Here is a 17,203-nt window from a genome sequence, read left to right on the forward strand (position 1 = left end):
GCTATTTCAGACTCAGCCAAGTGCAGAGCGACTTGGCTGCACATGAACTAAATCTGTACATGTGCCTTGCTTAATCTAAGCAATTACATCAGAGGCTGTGACAGTGAAATCGGCACAAAAGCAGTTACTACAGGAATGGTATCACATGCAATTTTAAACAAGAATTCTAATTAAGAATAAAGTCGTGCCAATCGCCTTTTTGTCAGTATGCTTTGCATGCTCCCTTACAGCTGAGAGTTCTGCCCCTTTTTACAAGCCTTACAGCCTGAATCTTGAATGCAAACTTCTCCACCTGTCCATGGGGCAGATAAATATCATGCCAATCTACTGCACCTTAGAATCCCAAATGATCAATGTTGAGATAAGCCAAAATTACACAGAGCTGCTCTCCCACTCTCTTCCTTCATATTTGCTGGTTACATATTCAAATGTTATGCCCAACCTGATCCGAAAATTAAGTGTTGCAAGACATAAAGATTTTCCAAAGTCTCATATCAAATCTCTGCTCAATGCACTAGTACACTGTGGACCTACAGAGGTGATTCATGGATCCTCTCCCCCAGGTTTCTTTCTTTCTTACCATTTGAGAATATGGGCTCCATAAAACTAAATGTTTTGGCTTGTTTGTCAAACAAGGCAAGTGAGCTTGTTAGTTTTTATTGAGCTCTTAAAACCAGCAGGTCCTGGAGCTTGTTTGAACAGAAAGTTGACACTTTAAAAGCACCTCTTAGGTTTGTTCAGCTCCATTTTTGTCTTGCTCTAGAAGTATTTACATAGTGTGCAGGAGGACTGGGAGTCACTGACAACAGAACCAATTGAAATGCATTATTTCAGAGAGAGTTACTGACTTTAATCAGTTTGAGTGTAACCTGCCTATTCCTGCCTAGAGGACAAGATACCTGCGTTTGAACTAAGCATAGGAAGGACGTATTAGCATATCAATGATGACTCTGATCAGAAGATTATTGTTAGAAACACAAAAAGGTGTTTGATTAAGAACAGTGGAAGAAAAGGGAAGCTAAAATTACTGCTGACTGCTTACTGTCTTTGTCAATATGCGTCTTATCCTAAATAATTGTGTTCACAGGATTGCACCCTTTTTGCCTCAGTGCAAACTACAGCAAGATCCACTCTAAGCCATTCCACACCTTCTGCACTCCCTTATCCTGTTTGTTCTCCCTCCACCAAAATTTGCAAGCAGCCATGTTGGTCCCCAGCCAGCCAAAAGAAGGGAAAGAAGAAAAGAATGGGAGCATCAGGACAGGAGATTCCTGATTCATGCAAGTTGCACACTCTGCTAACAACATAATGGCAGGGGAGAGGCCGGGGAGAGGCCAGCCTGGCCAGAGTAGAAGCAACCAGGTTCAAGGGCCTTGCTCCACCCATCACTGCCAAAAAGAACACCTACAAGACCTTTGTAACTAAGAATGAGTGGCTCAGTTTGCTTTTCCCCCCTCCCTCTTAATCCCCTTTTCCTTCTGTGTCATATACGTTGTCTTACTATTAATATTTGCAAGTTATTTTGAGAGCCTTTTCAGGCTGCACAGCAAAATAAAATATGCTTTAAATATTAAACGTTAAAACAATAACTATGTACCCTGTTCCAGCACTGCTTGGATCCACTGCCATATATAAAGCATAACTGGAGCCCTATTGCTACAATTAGAAGGCTTCAGCAGGTAGGAAACCTCCCCCACTAGCAGGGGGCTGCACTGCTTCTCTAAAACTCTCAAAAGCTCCTCACTACTTGTCAATAGTGAGGAACTTTTTCTAGCATGTTATACACCGCATCTTTGGGGGATATCTGCAGATATATAATTACTTCCCAGTATTTTCAATCAAAATTCTCTACCACTAAAATTTTGACAAATATGAGTAGCTGGGGGTGAGGTGGGCAGGAAGAAAAAATAAATAAATCCATATTATTATATATGGATATAAGTAATTGGTTTATGGATGGTCCTTGAAAAAAGTGACAAAGGATCATAACCTTAGGTACTGAAATCCAAAACACTTTTTGTCTACATCTGAGCATCCGCTTGCTTTTATCTCTTATAAAGCTTTCTGGGACTTGGAGAATACTGGATCTCATTTCACAGTATGGAAGTGGAGGTAAAGATGATACTAAAGAATGTTATCTAAGTTAAGATCCCCCTCTACTTTATAATCAGGGAGGGAGTTCGGCATTCTTTTACACACTTTTCATTTAGCTGTCAAAGGACTATGGGAGTTCTCAAAGAAAAAGGCAAATAAATAAATGAAGCTGCATAGAAAAAGATTAACCATTAGGCTGACTATGATACAGAGTGCAAATAACCAATCTGGTGGGAGCCTAACCACTAAACCAAAGAAATCCTAATAAAGACAACTGTGGCTATTGCATATAAACCTATTGAAAACAACAGTAATTAAAGCCTACCACACACACCACTCACTCCTGGTGCTAGATCAACATGAAGGTTTCCTCAAGTCACACTAACACTCTACTCACCCATGGCAAAAATCAAATAATGGCCAAAATAACTCTTACCTACAACTAGATTTTTTTAAAGTTTGCATGAAAATGCATATATAGATTTCTAACACATGTTATATTTGCATATTTATAGGCAATTTTTCCTAATGTAAACATTTTTGCAAACAATTTCCCCCAATATAATGCAATTTTGTATCACTGTTTCTGTGTGCTTCTCTCTAATATGTGCATTTTTGTGTGCACTGGCAAACTACATCACAATATTTGGACAAGTGTGAATTTTGGAGAGCCTAAGTTTTAGTTTGCATATTGACTGAAAGGTGTGAAATTGGGTAGATTAAAATGCAAACTGAACAAATAGTCTCCCCACTTCTACTCACAGTTGTATCTCCCTGTTTTGATAACAGGGGTCACCCAGAACATCTCATCTGCACCCCAGTTCATTGGTCATAACAATTTATCCCCCCCGCCCCATGAATCCTAATGACAACTGAATTGTTACTGAAGTATTAACAATCTTGTGCAGAAGATGACACAATCCTCTGTGTCAGACAGTATCAAGCAAATAGGGCTTGGATTCTTTGTAGAAGAGAAAGCACTTTATCTATTAATGGAAGTTTACCATGACCCTGCCTTGAACAAACACTGATTTGCAACATGTTATATAATCTTCACAAAAATAGTCTTTGGCTCAGCTGTCCATAAAACTAGCAAAATATTATCATAAAACTAGTCCAAAATACTGCTGCTGGGGTGTTGAGCAGGACTGCCTGAATACAACCCTTCTTGCCAATTCCTAAATAACTTCACTGGCTGCCTGGTTATTTCTAAATGCAATGCAAAGTGCTGCTTTCAGCCTTTAAAGCCCTACATTGTAAGAGAGCCCCGTATTTGAAAGACCATTTTTTGCCCTGTGAACTTGCCTGCATGTTGAGGTCATTATTCAATGCCCTTTTTCAGAAGCCCCTACCTTTGGAAGTCGCATAGGTAGAAACCTCTTCCCTGAACCACTCTCACTATGGGCACATCTCTGTTATGGGCATTGCCTGGCACATCTCTGTTATGTCTTTCCAGCACTAGGTGAAGAATTTTCCTCACTGAGGCATTTAAACATCTGTCTTGTCTTGGTTTCAATTCTACTGCTATTCCCTTCTGTAATAAATGGGATGCCCCTTTAGAAAGTTACTTTCAATGTCAAAGGAAACAACGTATCTTCCCCCTAGATTGGTGTTCTCTCTCCCTCAAAACCTTAAAGGAAAGTTTTCAGAATTCATGATCTCCAAGGGACGGGAAGTTTTGTAGGGAGAAATATTTGTAGGCAAGAAAAAAACCACAGTGGGAAGATGAGGCAACACAGCTGGAGAAGAGCCCTACACTGAGCCAATATTCAGAGCTTCCAAATCTGATGAAAGCCTTGCTTTGCCATCACTTGCATACGAGATGCCCCAAAAAGGAAAAATGTTAATTGGTACACAAGTAGCAATGTGTTCCTGGAGCTGGTACACCAAAAGGCAGGTGATAAGCAAACCAACTGGCGAACCATTGACACCAGTCTTTCTGCAAACCTGATTCGATTTCATGGTGTTTTGGTGTTGTTGCTTCTGTGAAATGCTCACTTGCTCAAGACAGTGTCAATACAATTCCTGGTTTACCCATAATATGTCCTTCATGCTTTGAACACACAACAAGGTTATCTAATATTCTCCAGAGAGGTACTTGACACATCCTGATCACGTGGACCTAAAAAAAGACATCTAAAAACTAGACTACAACATAATTCACTATAATAATTTCACCATATAAGAAGAAGAACTTGATGATTTATTTCATTTCTATACCACAAAGTAGGTGAAACTAGGGTGAACTTACACTCCCTGAGGTTGCTTCTGAGGCATAAAACAAGTGCACTGCACCATGTGCAATCTATGATGGTTACACACACACATGTGCATGCGTGCACGCACACACGCACGCACACACACACAGAGATGGCCAGAAATGATGGGAGTTGTAGTTTAAAACATCTGGAGAACTGGAGGTTCAGAAAGGCTGAGTCATAAGCTTTATTAAAAGGCACTGGTTCAGGTTATTAATCTAATGAAAACATCAAACAGCAAGCTGGTATTTCCTTAGTCAACATAAAAATAAATGTGCTGCTTCTGCCAAGAACAATCTATCTAGCATAGGAGAAACTGACATGGCAGCCTACCAGTTTCTTTGTGCCTTCAAAACAGTCTGCACAGATACACCCCAAGAATGTTGCTTTCAATGTAAAGGAAATAGCAAATCCTCCCAGATAGGTATCCACCCTCCCACAAAGTCCTCAAGGAAAGTTTCCAGAGCACATGATCTCCAAGGGTTTGGATGCTTTTGCAAGGATACATTTGTAGATAATGAGGAATCACAGTAGGAAGGGGATGCACAACACTTAGCAGCACAGCTGATAAAGGAACCCTATGCTGAGCTCATATTCCAAGCACGCTGAAAGTCGTATTTCTTGCTTTCGCATGCATATACTTCAGAATGGAGAGACAAAATGTATCCTCCAGGGACAAAATGTTTGCTGATTGCAACACACACTCCTAGACTGAGGCGGACAAGGACGCGTGTGAGACAGAATACCCCCATATTGCAAGGAGAGGTGCTTTTAAGGGAAAGGAAGCCTTCCCTTATATTGAAGACAGGGACGCACTTTCACCCTAAGAACAGGATTCAATTTCAGAGCTGTTCTCAGAAGCAGCATTCCAGTCATAGATGGGGGCAAAGGGGACAGTGCAGAACACAAACATGGTAGGGCCAAAATGCCACCATTATTGTAGACTAAACTTTTGCTTGCAACAACTAAGCCTTTGGAGGGCCTCTCAGCCTTCCAGAAAAGGTGAACAAGCACTAAGGAGATGCCATCAAATGAACCTCAGAGGGCCAGACCAGGACTCCAGAGGGACCAAATTTGGCCCTATGCCTGCCTTACATTTTCACCATTACTCCCAGCTCCATCCTAGCTTGCACCATTCATCAGAGATACATCTTGCAAAGGACAAGAAGCAATTCTAAGAAAGATTAGATTTCTCTTCCCAAGACATGTTTCTGTCTCTGTGAAGAAGCATCATAGGAAGGAGATCTTATAAAAACTTAACAGCAGTGCTACCATTAAGCCTCCTATTTGGATCATTTTCCCACTTGCAGGTACAAAATGGGTGTTAAAGAAACTACTGTGGATCTATTCAAATGCTAGATGAGAAGCTGATGCCAAGTGCATTACATGCTAGTCACGCAGACACTATTTGTTCAGCTCCATGAGGGCCAAACCAGACATGACTAGACAGCCTCATATATTTTATTTACCCCTTCTCATGCAAAATATTTTTCAAAAAAAAGAAATGCACAAGAAAGAACTCTTGGATAATTGACAATCTACAACTACATGTATAAATAAATGTAATGTAATAATAATAAAACCTAAAACTAAAGCATCTCCTCTTCCCACTTTGTTGGGCTTGTTTGCTTTAAGCTTTTAATTCCCAGCCTGGATTCTGCACAGCACTGTCCTGAATCAGAAGACCTACAAAAACTTATTAAAGAAGTAAAACAACCCAATGAAGTACCATGCAATCAGCCCTTTGGTAGTAATTTGCATTTAATCTTTGTCCATATATTATAATAATCCCATATATATGTACTCAGGTATAACAACACAACACTCTCCCAAAAATGAACACAATCACTTCTTTGTGTGTGTAAATACAAACTGGGAAGACTCTGCTGACAAGGTGACCATCACATCACCCTCTAGGCATTTTGTGGCTGCCCTTAACAGTTTATTCTAAGGTTATTTTACTGCCTCTCAAGGCAAATTGTACATAATTCATAACTGTACAGCAGTATAGGAAAAACTATATGAGTTTTTTAATTGACTTTCCGTGAATTTTGAAATTGCAATAAAACAAGATGAAATGTTACCACTTCAAAAGCAAAGCTCATGTTGGACTTGCTAAATCTCTCAGAAGCCACTTGGAGCAATTTTATCCTACTGAGAAGTAAGAAACCATTAACAATGCCTAAGAGCCTATTTTTTTGTAATGTTTTATCCAATAGTGTATTTGGGTTTTATCCAAAAGTGCAAACTCATCTTACCCTTATACATAATCACATCTGAGAGCTTTAAAAAGCATATGAAAAACACAAGGAATTCATTATATCACAGCCTTTTAGCATCTTTATTCATGAAGATAAAAATGAAGGGAAAAATCAAGTCATCAAGGAGTATCAAAAGTCAACAGCAGCAGTTTATGTTAAGGTCTTTTAAATTTCACAGTGTTGTGACACAAACTGAATAGCCAAATAGCATTGGTTCAAATATACAGATATTACAATCCCTTTGTACAAAGGGGCAGGAGCTACAGCGTCTAAAGTTAGCTTGAGAATGGAAATGTGTCATTATTGCTAACTATCTAGCAGGAAAACTGGGACAATACAATTAATATGCTGTTCAGGTTCTCATCCATTTGAAGCAACAGGTAAAAGAAGAGGTAGAATAGGTCGAACACTACTTCCAAAAGCTAAAAGCTCTTTCGAAGCTGATTTTTAAAATTGCTCACATGCAGACCGTGTTATAACATACCACAAAGGAAGCTTCCTCAGATCTTCCATAGAGAACAAGGAGAACCAATTCCTTTCTTTAAAGACTTTATTCATTACAGTGAGGTTAACTTCTTTTAATATATAAGGGTATATCCTTTATATGCAAGTTCAATTAACAAGTTCCTATTTGCCAACTATCACTGAGTTCCTATAATAATCTAATGACCCATGACAGGAAATTCTGTCTTGGATTATTTAAAATTTTACATGCACTCAAGATTGCTAATCCATGTCCAAATACCGACCTAATCAAAGCTTCACCAAGATCAACTGGGAGACTATTCAACCTGGGAGACTATTCAACCCTTCCGGGCATTCTTTAAAAAGCTATCACATTGAGTGAGACTGCCCCATGCAACAAATTACAGAAATATAAGATGCTACATGCAAGATTCCTGAACAAAGGGTGTTTCTTCCCTTGGATGGCTCCTGCCAAGTGAGAAAGCAGTCACTTTCAACCTTAGGCAGGGAGGAATCAGGCTAAAAGGAAAGCATGAGGTCAGGCCATAGGTTCAGTGTGGTCTACCCCAAACCAGAGGAATCAAAGAGGAGGACCTGAAAAATAGGGCTCTAGTCCCCAACAAACACACTGTTTAGATTCTCCCTCATGGCCAAACTACACTGTCAACTGGCCAAGAACCATTAAAATAAAATGAACAACAGCTTGACCCATTTTTAAACAAAAGTTTGACAGGCATAAGTCAGCAGTTAAAGATTCTGAGGGGGTGGAGATTTTCCAGCTCCTGCAAATCAAACTGCCATTAAAGGCTTCCAGTTCTGAAGTTGGCAACCCCAGATAGAGCAGTGGCCCACAATTATGCTAAAAGGAGAGAGCAGCTCCCTGTGATCAGTCAATTCTATCTCATCAGAATCATTTAGTTGTTTCAGAATAAACAGATTCCCTTTCTTAAACATTTTCTATTCAGAATTTTCAGGATGCAGCTGAAGAAAAAAGCAATGAACCAGCTTTCCCCAACCTGCACCCTCCAAGATTTGTTAGACTAGATATATTGTTGGAATGATGGAACTTGTGGTCAGGTTGGGGATGCTGCAGTAAACTCACCATTTTTAAGAGACCTTACTGCCAGAGTGCTTACTTGTGTATGTGCAGGTAACATCACTACTATTATTGTTATTTCTGTACTGCCCGAAAGCTGACACTCTCTGTTTTTCAAATTCCCTCTTTAAGAAATGCTTCCTTCAGTCAACTAAAGAAAGGGAAACATTAAGGCAATTTCCAGTAGGTTATCTTACCAGGGCTTCTGCAGGTATAAGGTCAGAAATGTGATTAAGTGCTCTACCTCGACTCCTCAATGAGAAAAGAAATTGGAAATCTTCCATAACATCTTGTCCCCAGAGACATAGTGCTGCAGAACTAGCACGTTCCATACAGGCTCAGCTTCCCCAACCTGGCGGACTCCAGATCTTTAGGAACAACACCTGGCAGGAGACCGCGCCCGCGCCTGGGAACCGCACCGCGCCCAAAGACCGCGCCGCGCACGCGCCCAAAGACCGCGCCGCGCACGCGCCCGAAGATCGCGCGAAGACTGCGCCACGCCGCCGACTCCGCCGCTACCTGACTGCCCTGCCACGCCCCTGCACACGTGGCAGGTGTGCCCGGACGGGGTGGGGCGTCGGGTGGCCGGCGGCTATAAAGCGCCGCAGGGGGGAGCGCCGGCGGGAGGAACAACACCTGGCAGGAGACCGCGCCCGCGCCTGGGAACCGCACCGCGCCCAAAGACCGCGCCGCGCACGCGCCCGAAGATCGCGCGAAGACTGCGCCACGCCGCCGACTCCGCCGCTACCTGACTGCCCTGCCACGCCCCTGCACACGTGGCAGGTGTGCCCGGACGGGGTGGGGCGTCGGGTGGCCGGCGGCTATAAAGCGCCGCAGGGGGGAGCGCCGGCGGGAGGAACAACACCTGGCAGGAGACCGCGCCCGCGCCCGAGAACCGCACCGCGCCCGAAGACCGCGCCGCGCACGCGCCCGAAGACCGCGCGAAGACTGCGCCGCGCCGCCGACTCCGCCGCTACCTGACTGCCCTGCCACGCCCCTGCACACGTGGCAGGCGTGCCCGGACGGGGTGGGGCGTCAGGCGGCCGGCGGCTACAAAGCACCAGCAGCGGCCGGGGCCGGCGGCCAAAGGGCGTCGGCCAAAGGGCGGTTTGCCGCCGTTTGGGGGGGCTGTTCGGGGGGAGCTAGGCTGGCCAGGGGACTTGCTCTTTTGTTGTGGCAGTCCCTTCTGTTGAACGGCCAATTTTAAATGTTTTATAATTTTAAAGTGTTTTAACTTGTTTTTATGGAGTCGTCCCTGGCCATGTTGCCGCCTGCGTTTCCTGGGGAGCGCACTGGCGCCGCCATTGGTGTGGTGATGGGCAATGGACGTAATAGCGGTGGGGGCTTAACGTGTCCGCATAGAAGAAGGAGGGACAGATGGCTGACACCTGTCCCTACTTCTGGTTTTGCTCCCAGCCAGAAGGTGCCAGGGAGTCTTGTCAGTTGCCCCTCGGGCCTGACGGTGCTGTTGTGTAATGCCAGGTCGGCCAATAACAAATCTGCCCTCATCCATGACTTGATTGTGGATGAGGGGGCCGACCTGGCCTGTATAACGGAGACCTGGGCGGGAGAGGGGGGGGATGTTGCCCTCTCTCAATTGTGCCCGCCCGGGTATATGGTCCAGCACTGTTCACGGCCGGAGGGGAGGGGAGGGGGGGTCGCTTTGGTTTACCGGGCCTCCATCACTCTCACGGGACTTCCTGTCCCTTCGAGACCAGGGCTGGAGTGTCTCTACTTGGTGTTGGGCGACCGAGACAGATTGGGGATTCTGTTGGTGTACCGTGCACCCTTCTGCCCAACAGTCTCCCTGCCTGAGCTGACGGAAACGGTCTCGGACCTGGTGTTGAGGACCCCCAGGATGCTGGTCCTGGGGGACTTCAATATCCATGCCGAGGCTAGTTTGACCGGGGCGGCTCAGGACTTCATGGCTTCCATGACGGCCATGGGGCTGTCTCAACATGTCACCGGCCCGACCCATGAACGTGGACACACTCTGGACCTGGTTTTCTCGACGGGGCAGGAAGAGGGTGGTCTGAGGGTGAGGAATTTATGCTTGACTCCCCTGTCATGGTCAGATCACTTCCTAGTGAGGTTTGTGCTCGAGAGCGACATCTCCCTCTGTAAGGGTGCAGACCCGATTGTGTGGGTCCGCCCCCGGAGCCGGATGGATCCGGAAGGATTCCTGAAGGCTCTGGGGGAGTTTCCGGCTGACAAGACGGGTGCTCCTGTCGAGGCTCTGGTTGAACTGTGGAATGGGGAGATGACCAGGGCTGTAGACACGATTGCTCCTAAGCGTCCTCTCCCACCGGGCAGAGCCCGCTCTTCCCCTTGGTACACTCCAGAATTGAGGGCAATGAAGCAGGTTGGGAGACGGCTAGAGCGTAGGTGGAGGAAATCACGTGATGAATCTGACCGAACACACTTAAGAGCCCACTATCGGGCCTATGCTGTGGCGGTGAGGGCGGCGAAAAAGAGACACTTCTCCGCTTCCATTGCCTCCTCACAATGCCGTCCGGCGGAGCTCTTTCGAGTGGTGCAAGGCCTGGTTCACCCAGGGCCAAAGGAAGAGCTGATTCCACCCTCAAAGGCCCGCTGTGACGACTTTGCCGAGCATTTTAGGGAGAAAATCGCTCAGATTCGTCACGAGCTGGATTCCACTATTGATTCAGAGGTTTTAAGGGAGACACCAACGCTGCCGTCTGGTCCAGAATTATTGGATGAATTTCAGTTATTGCGGCCCGATGATGTGGACAAGGTGCTTGGACGAGTACGTCCTACCACTTGCCTTCTGGACCCTTGCCCGTCTTGGTTAATAAAGGATTCCAAGCACGGGATTGGAACCTGGATCTTGGAAGTGGTTAACGCTTCTCTGAGGGAGGGTCGGGTGCCTGCCCCTTTAAAGGAGGCGGTAGTCCGACCGGTCCTGAAGAAGGCGTCACTGGATCCAGGGATGGCCGCTAACTATAGACCAGTGGCCAACATCCCGTTTCTGGGCAAGGTGTTAGAGCGAGTGGTGGCGGGACAACTCCAAGCACTCTTGGATGAAACTGATTATCTGGACCCATTTCAGTCCGGCTTCAGACCCGGGTACGGTACTGAATCTGCCTTGGTCGCCCTGTACGATGACCTGTGCAGGGAGAAGGACAGGGGGAGTGCGTCCCTGTTGGTTCTCCTGGACCTCTCAGCGGCTTTCGATACCATCGACCATGGTATCCTTCTGGATAGGCTGGCGGGATTGGGGGTCGGAGGCACCGCTTTGCGGTGGTTCCGCTCCTATCTCAACGACCGATTCCAGAAGGTGGTGTTGGGGGACTATGGCTCTGCGCCATGGCAGCTTTGCCATGGGGTACCGCAGGGTTCCATTTTGTCCCCTTTACTGTTCAATATCTACATGAAACCGCTGGGAGAGGTCATCAGGAGGTGTGGGCTGCGGACCCATCAGTATGCTGATGATACCCAGCTCTACCTCTCGTTTTCCACCAATCCAGGTGAGGCAGTGGCTGTGCTGAACCGGTGCCTGGCCGAGGTAATGGGCTGGATGAGGGCCAATAAACTGAAGCTCAATCCAGACAAGACGGAGGTCCTGTTGGTTGGCGGTTCGGGCTTCGGAGAAGGTGACCTGAACCTTGTCCTGAATGGGGTTGCACTCCCTCCTAGGGACAAGGTCCGCAGCTTGGGAGTGCTCCTCGACCCGGAGCTTTCACTTGAAGCTCAGGTGACAACAGCGGCGAGGAGCGCTTTCCTCCAGCTTCGGCTGATTCATCAGCTGCGCCCCTACCTGGAGTACGACTGCCTTGCAACAGTGACTCATGCGCTGGTGACTTCCCGTCTTGACTTCTGTAACGCGCTCTACGTGGGGCTACCCTTGAAGACGGTCCGGATACTTCAATTGGTTCAGAATAGAGCTGCCAGGCTGCTGACGGGGACTGGACGTTATGTTCACATGACGCCAGTTCTCCGTCAGCTTCACTGGCTCCCCATTGAAGTCCGGGCCCAATTCAAGGTGTTGGTAATGACCTATAAAGCCCTAAACGGCTTGGGTCCTGGTTACCTGAAGGAGCGCTTACATCCATATTTGCCCAGTCGCCCCCTGAGATCGGCGGGAGAGGCCCTTCTCCGGGAGCCCTCCGTGAGAGAAATTAGGAGGGTGGCTACTCGGAGAAGGGCTTTCTCAGCGGTGGCGCCTAAGTTATGGAATGCGCTCCCCAGAGAGGTCCGCCTGGCGCCGTCGTTATTTGTTTTTCGGCGCCAGGCTAAGACCTTTTTATTTAAGCAACATTTTAAATGCTAAATACAATTGAATTTTATCTGGCCAGGGCGGCTTATTTTATAATGTGAGTTTTAATCAAGATTATTTTATATGGATTTTAACTTGTTTTATCTATGTTGTAAGCCGCCCCGAGGCTTCGGCGAATGGGGCGGCATAAAAATGTTTTAATAAATAAATAAATAAATAGGGCTTTAACTTCTTTCAACCTCAGTCTGCATGGCTGATGTTAAAGAATCTGGGAGTTTTAGTCCAAGATCCCTCTTACTATCAAGAATATCTGCCAGACGGGCCACTTGCAAGCAAGCAACTGTCATTTGAAAGTGAGTTCCACATGTGTAAAAAAGTGGGATTTAGATCTAGAAGCATTTGACATGGTGGAAGCTTGGACAGTTAAGCATTGCATCAATAAATTCCTTTCATTTACCAAGTTACATTGCTTTTCTTCTCTGTTTGGATGTCAGTACAGATCAGGTCTTTTGCTGAACCAATGCCCAACGGTGGATTAATTAAGGTTTTGTGCTCATCTTCACATCAGGTAAGAGTTATGACAGAAGTCAAAATGTATGTCCATGGCTGGTCCAAAACCTGGCAAAACCATGATTAATCAGGTTAAGGGGAGGTGGGGAAAAGCAAAAACAATGGAGGACCAATGCAAGGCAGGATGGATTATAAACAGGATCACAGAGAGCATACAAACCTAAGTGCCGCTGTAGGCAAACTTGGAGGGTAGTTGGAGGGTAATTATCCTGATTAAGATAATGGACAGGCAAATTAATCTGTATAAAAACAAACACATTCTTTTTAGGAATCTCATTTTTATTTCATAGTTCCTCCAAGAAGTCCAAGTTGACCCAAATGGCCTGCCCTGTTTCAAGATGGGCTCTCCACTGAGCACTCTCTTATGGTTCTCCGCCACCCCCACTTGAGCCTTGCCGACATTAGCTGAAATACTACCTGCAGTATAGTTTTCAAGGACTGTCACATTACAGTAAACCAAACTCTGTGGGAGTTGTGCTACTTTCTTTTAACTACAGCTGAGATTCATCAAGTCACATCAGATTTTATAGAAATCTTATTCTTGTTCCTGTGACATCTCTAGGTAATATTGCAATCCACATGTAATGCCTGCTACACAGACATGTTTAGAACCATGCTAAGTTCCTCAACCCACATGCTCTGACTTTTGATTCAGTAACAACTCTTTTAAACACCGTGGTATACATGAAAGTTGTTCTAACATTTTTCATTGGATCTCTACTGGATCTCTGTGAACTTTTCAGAAGATCACAAGGCTGATGCCTTTTCTTTTCATTTCATACACACTGTCTTAACAAACAGGATTTCCTTCTCTATCCTAAATGTTCAAGTCAAGATCAATCTCCAGATAATGAGTGAACTGCCAGTGAGTAACTGATGCCATCAACCTGACATAAAAATATGCTACCATAAACTAAGTATCTCATGATATAAAACAAACACATAACACAAACTAGATTTATGAATGGAAATGCATACTTGTGCTGTAGCCCTAAAAGGCCAGGTCTTTACATGGTGATAAGCCCAGGGCTGGGGTGAGCACTCTTTTTGCACTGCCTGACAAGGTCAACTCAGCAAAGAACTGCTTGAAAAGCGTGCCAGTCAGCACCGGGAGCTTACCATCTGTATTAATGAAACCTGCCATACAAATATGCTAAGTTTCACAGCATTTCTCCCCTGGATAGATTGCACACAATAAAGAGACAGAGCGGGAAAACTCCATCTGGCCTCTGAAAACCTTCCTCTCCTTGTCGTAACATGTTAGCTTCAGTGTAATCAAATAGACGTTAGCCTTAGAAGTCAGAGAATGAAACAGTCCTAAAGCTCCCATTAAGCAGTGTTAAAAAGGTCCCCCTTTTCTCCACTTACCAGTCAATACAAGCAGGGTCTACGCTTAATGGAATGTGTGCATTTGTTGACAGAATGTGTCACTCAAGTGTCACTCAGAGACAGCACGTGAAGATCACACTTAAGCACTCTAGAGCTTTAAAGTCAGGCAATGTTTCATATTTAATAGGTTAACTAATAGCGCAGATACACAAGACTTTTATTAACTTATGATTCATGAAGAGTTAAAAACATGTTCAAGACATTTTAAAGTGCCCCAGAACACCTGCCTGGCAAACACTTGTGGTCATGAGGTCTTTCTGAGTCCAATTAACTATTTTCTCATCAAAGTTATAGACCACTGTGGCTGAAAGGATACAGAAGCTGTTCACCTGAAGTGAATCATCCACTTTATTGGCCTTGGCAAAGTCTGCTCAAGGCCAACAAAATTTACATGAGAGGATTAAACAAAGGCCGGTAATGTCTCACTCAACATTTTCTAACTCATGCTGCACAGCTATTAAAAAGGAAGAAATTGCATCATGGCATCCTGCACATTTCACATTGCATTGAAGACCTACAATACAGATTTCCAATCATCCATAGAGTTTCAGCTGTAAAAGGAAATGGGAAAAAACTTCTTGATCTACCAGCTATGATCTCTATGCAGATTTGCACCCAAGCTTGCTACAAGTACTTCAGGTAGTTAAAAAGCTAGTTTTAAATAATATCTTATACTACCAACTCTAACTTGAATATTGATCCTACAGGACTCACAACTATAAAAACATTTTGGGCACATCTATATAGAGATGTCTGAAGGAAGATGAGCAGCATAACCAATTATCATCATCACATTATGACATCTTGTGAGAAACCCAAGCAGTTTACAGGGTTCTCTCCTCTCCTTTTATCCTCACAGCAACAATACAATGCCCAGTGAACCCACATGAAGACTGAAGTTCAGACATGTCTGCCCTTTGGTCCTGTGCTTGGTATCTTGCCTGACTGAAGAAATTGTGATCTGTGCTGTAATGCTACCACACATCTATTTTGCACACCACTGTACATACGTTTGTTAATATATATATCCTGTCAAGGTACAGGACGCTCCTCTGAGGTGGCAGATTTAACTTGGGCTTCCACAGAACTTATACATGCAAAGCATCTTCTCAGTTATAGCCTACAACTGAAACATTACACAAGTGACGTTAAGAATACCAAGTGACAGGAATATGTCACTTGTAAGTCCTGGTTACAGAGAGCAAAAGAGACTCTTTCGGGAACAAAAGGCACATAACATCTCGCCAAGATTGTTTTTCAGATCCACATCACCACAGAGATGAGGAATGCAAAAGGGCATTTTATGCATCGTCACCCATTGGAGTGGGCTCGCAATGCTCATGCCTGGGTCTTTAAGATCCACCGAGATGTGATGTAGAAACTGTAATGAATATACTTATTCCTGAACAAGGCATTGCAGAGGAATTGCTAGGTCAGCATGTTTTCTAAGCAGCACATTTTCTTACTTCAGAAGATAGGAAGACACTGGCTAATTCTTCTCTAAATTTGATAGAAAGAGGCTTCTAGACAAAGCTTTAATTTTTGCTTTGAGCTCAGACCATTTGCAGGAGGGGAAGTCCATATTTACACAATCCAAGACATTATTAAACAAGTGTGCAAGCAAATCCGGCTATACTCCTGGCAATAAGCATCTCCTCCACGTGTTGGTTCCTATACGTTTTCATAAAGGTATAAAGAAATTCTGATGAGCAATTTCTTTTTACTCCAAAATTCTTTTTTAAAAAAGGAACCAATCCCCTAAATTCTACACCAATAAAACTAAAACATGGTGGCATAAGACAAGCAGCAAACTCGTTCATGAAATGGAAAAAGTTTGATTCAATGCTTTAGCACCTCAAGTGTTCAAAAGGGTGTTTGGGCTACTCATACAGGGCACAACTGGAGGGCTAGGGAGGACATGCCAGAGCATACTCCGAATCAAGTTCCATTCATTTCAATGGGCATTGTCGTGTGTGCGCGCCCATCCGAAACTTGAGGAACTTCTAAGGCGACTTCTGAAGGGGAGGAGAAAGGGGAAAGAGGCTCCACGGAGGGACGGAGCTGCAACACGACTGCCCAGCCATCGCCGTTTCCCCCTCCCTACTCCGCGCCGGGAACATCCAGGCTGCGCGCCTCTTTTCGGGACCTCCGGGGGGCAAACGAGCGCTCTTTGTGCGCTGACAGCCCCCCAGGGCGCGCCCCAGAGCTGCGGGACCCGGAGAGCCCCTCCGCCCCCGGCCGCCGCGGAGCTGCGCCGACGCGCACCCTCAGCCCGGCGGTCCCCGGACACGCGCCTCGCCCCGCCTCGCCCAGCCACCGCAAGCTCCCCGCTGCACGCCGCCCCGCCGGCACCTCGCGCCTCGACTCCTTACCTCGCCGGGAGGACGCGGGCGCAGCGAGCCAGACAAAGAAGGCGAGCAGGAGCGGCCGGGGGAGACACCTGCGGGGAAAGAGCAACAGGTTACGGGACGCTCCCAGCGCCAGGCTGCCCGCCCGGGCGCCGGCATTCCCGCGCTCGCCGCGCCGCGCTCACCTGGCGCGCATGGTCGTGCCTGCGCCGTGCGCCGAGGCGAGAAGGAGCCGCCGCCGCCGTCGCCGCTTGCCGGGGCAGCAAGTTCGGTGCAGGACTCGCCGCCTCCCAGGGCGCGCTCGGCTTGTCCGGCGGCCGCGAGGTCCTAGCGCCGTCTGGCGACGACCTGCACGGGGTGCCTCCGCAGCTCTCCTTCGCGTACGGGCCCGGGGTGGTTTGGCAGGCGAGGTGGCGGAAGCTTGCGCAGCCGCTCCTGGGAGGCGGGGCTGCCTGTGGGGTGTCGCGCCGCGGCAGAGATCCGTC

The 17,203-nt window shown here is 46.1% G+C and overlaps 1 protein-coding gene across 1 annotated transcript in view; it reads right to left on the reverse strand.

Annotated features, from left to right (window-relative positions):
* Nucleotides 1-16,941, reverse strand: part of COL18A1 (collagen type XVIII alpha 1 chain) — a 199,717-nt gene extending 182,776 nt beyond the window's left edge. Inside the window, exons 1-2 of the mRNA XM_044422718.1 lie at nt 16,904-16,941; nt 16,743-16,810 (exon numbers count right to left, since the gene is read on the reverse strand). Of these exons, the coding sequence (XP_044278653.1) occupies nt 16,743-16,810; nt 16,904-16,914 (79 nt within the window). The 5' untranslated portion in view covers nt 16,915-16,941. The remainder of the gene's footprint in view (nt 1-16,742; nt 16,811-16,903) is intronic.
* Between the last annotated feature and the right edge of the window lie 262 nt (nt 16,942-17,203).

Source organism: Varanus komodoensis, unplaced genomic scaffold (genome assembly GCF_004798865.1).
Source record: "Varanus komodoensis strain SLA01 unplaced genomic scaffold, ASM479886v1 scaffold134, whole genome shotgun sequence".
Lineage (NCBI taxonomy): Eukaryota > Metazoa > Chordata > Lepidosauria > Squamata > Varanidae > Varanus > Varanus komodoensis.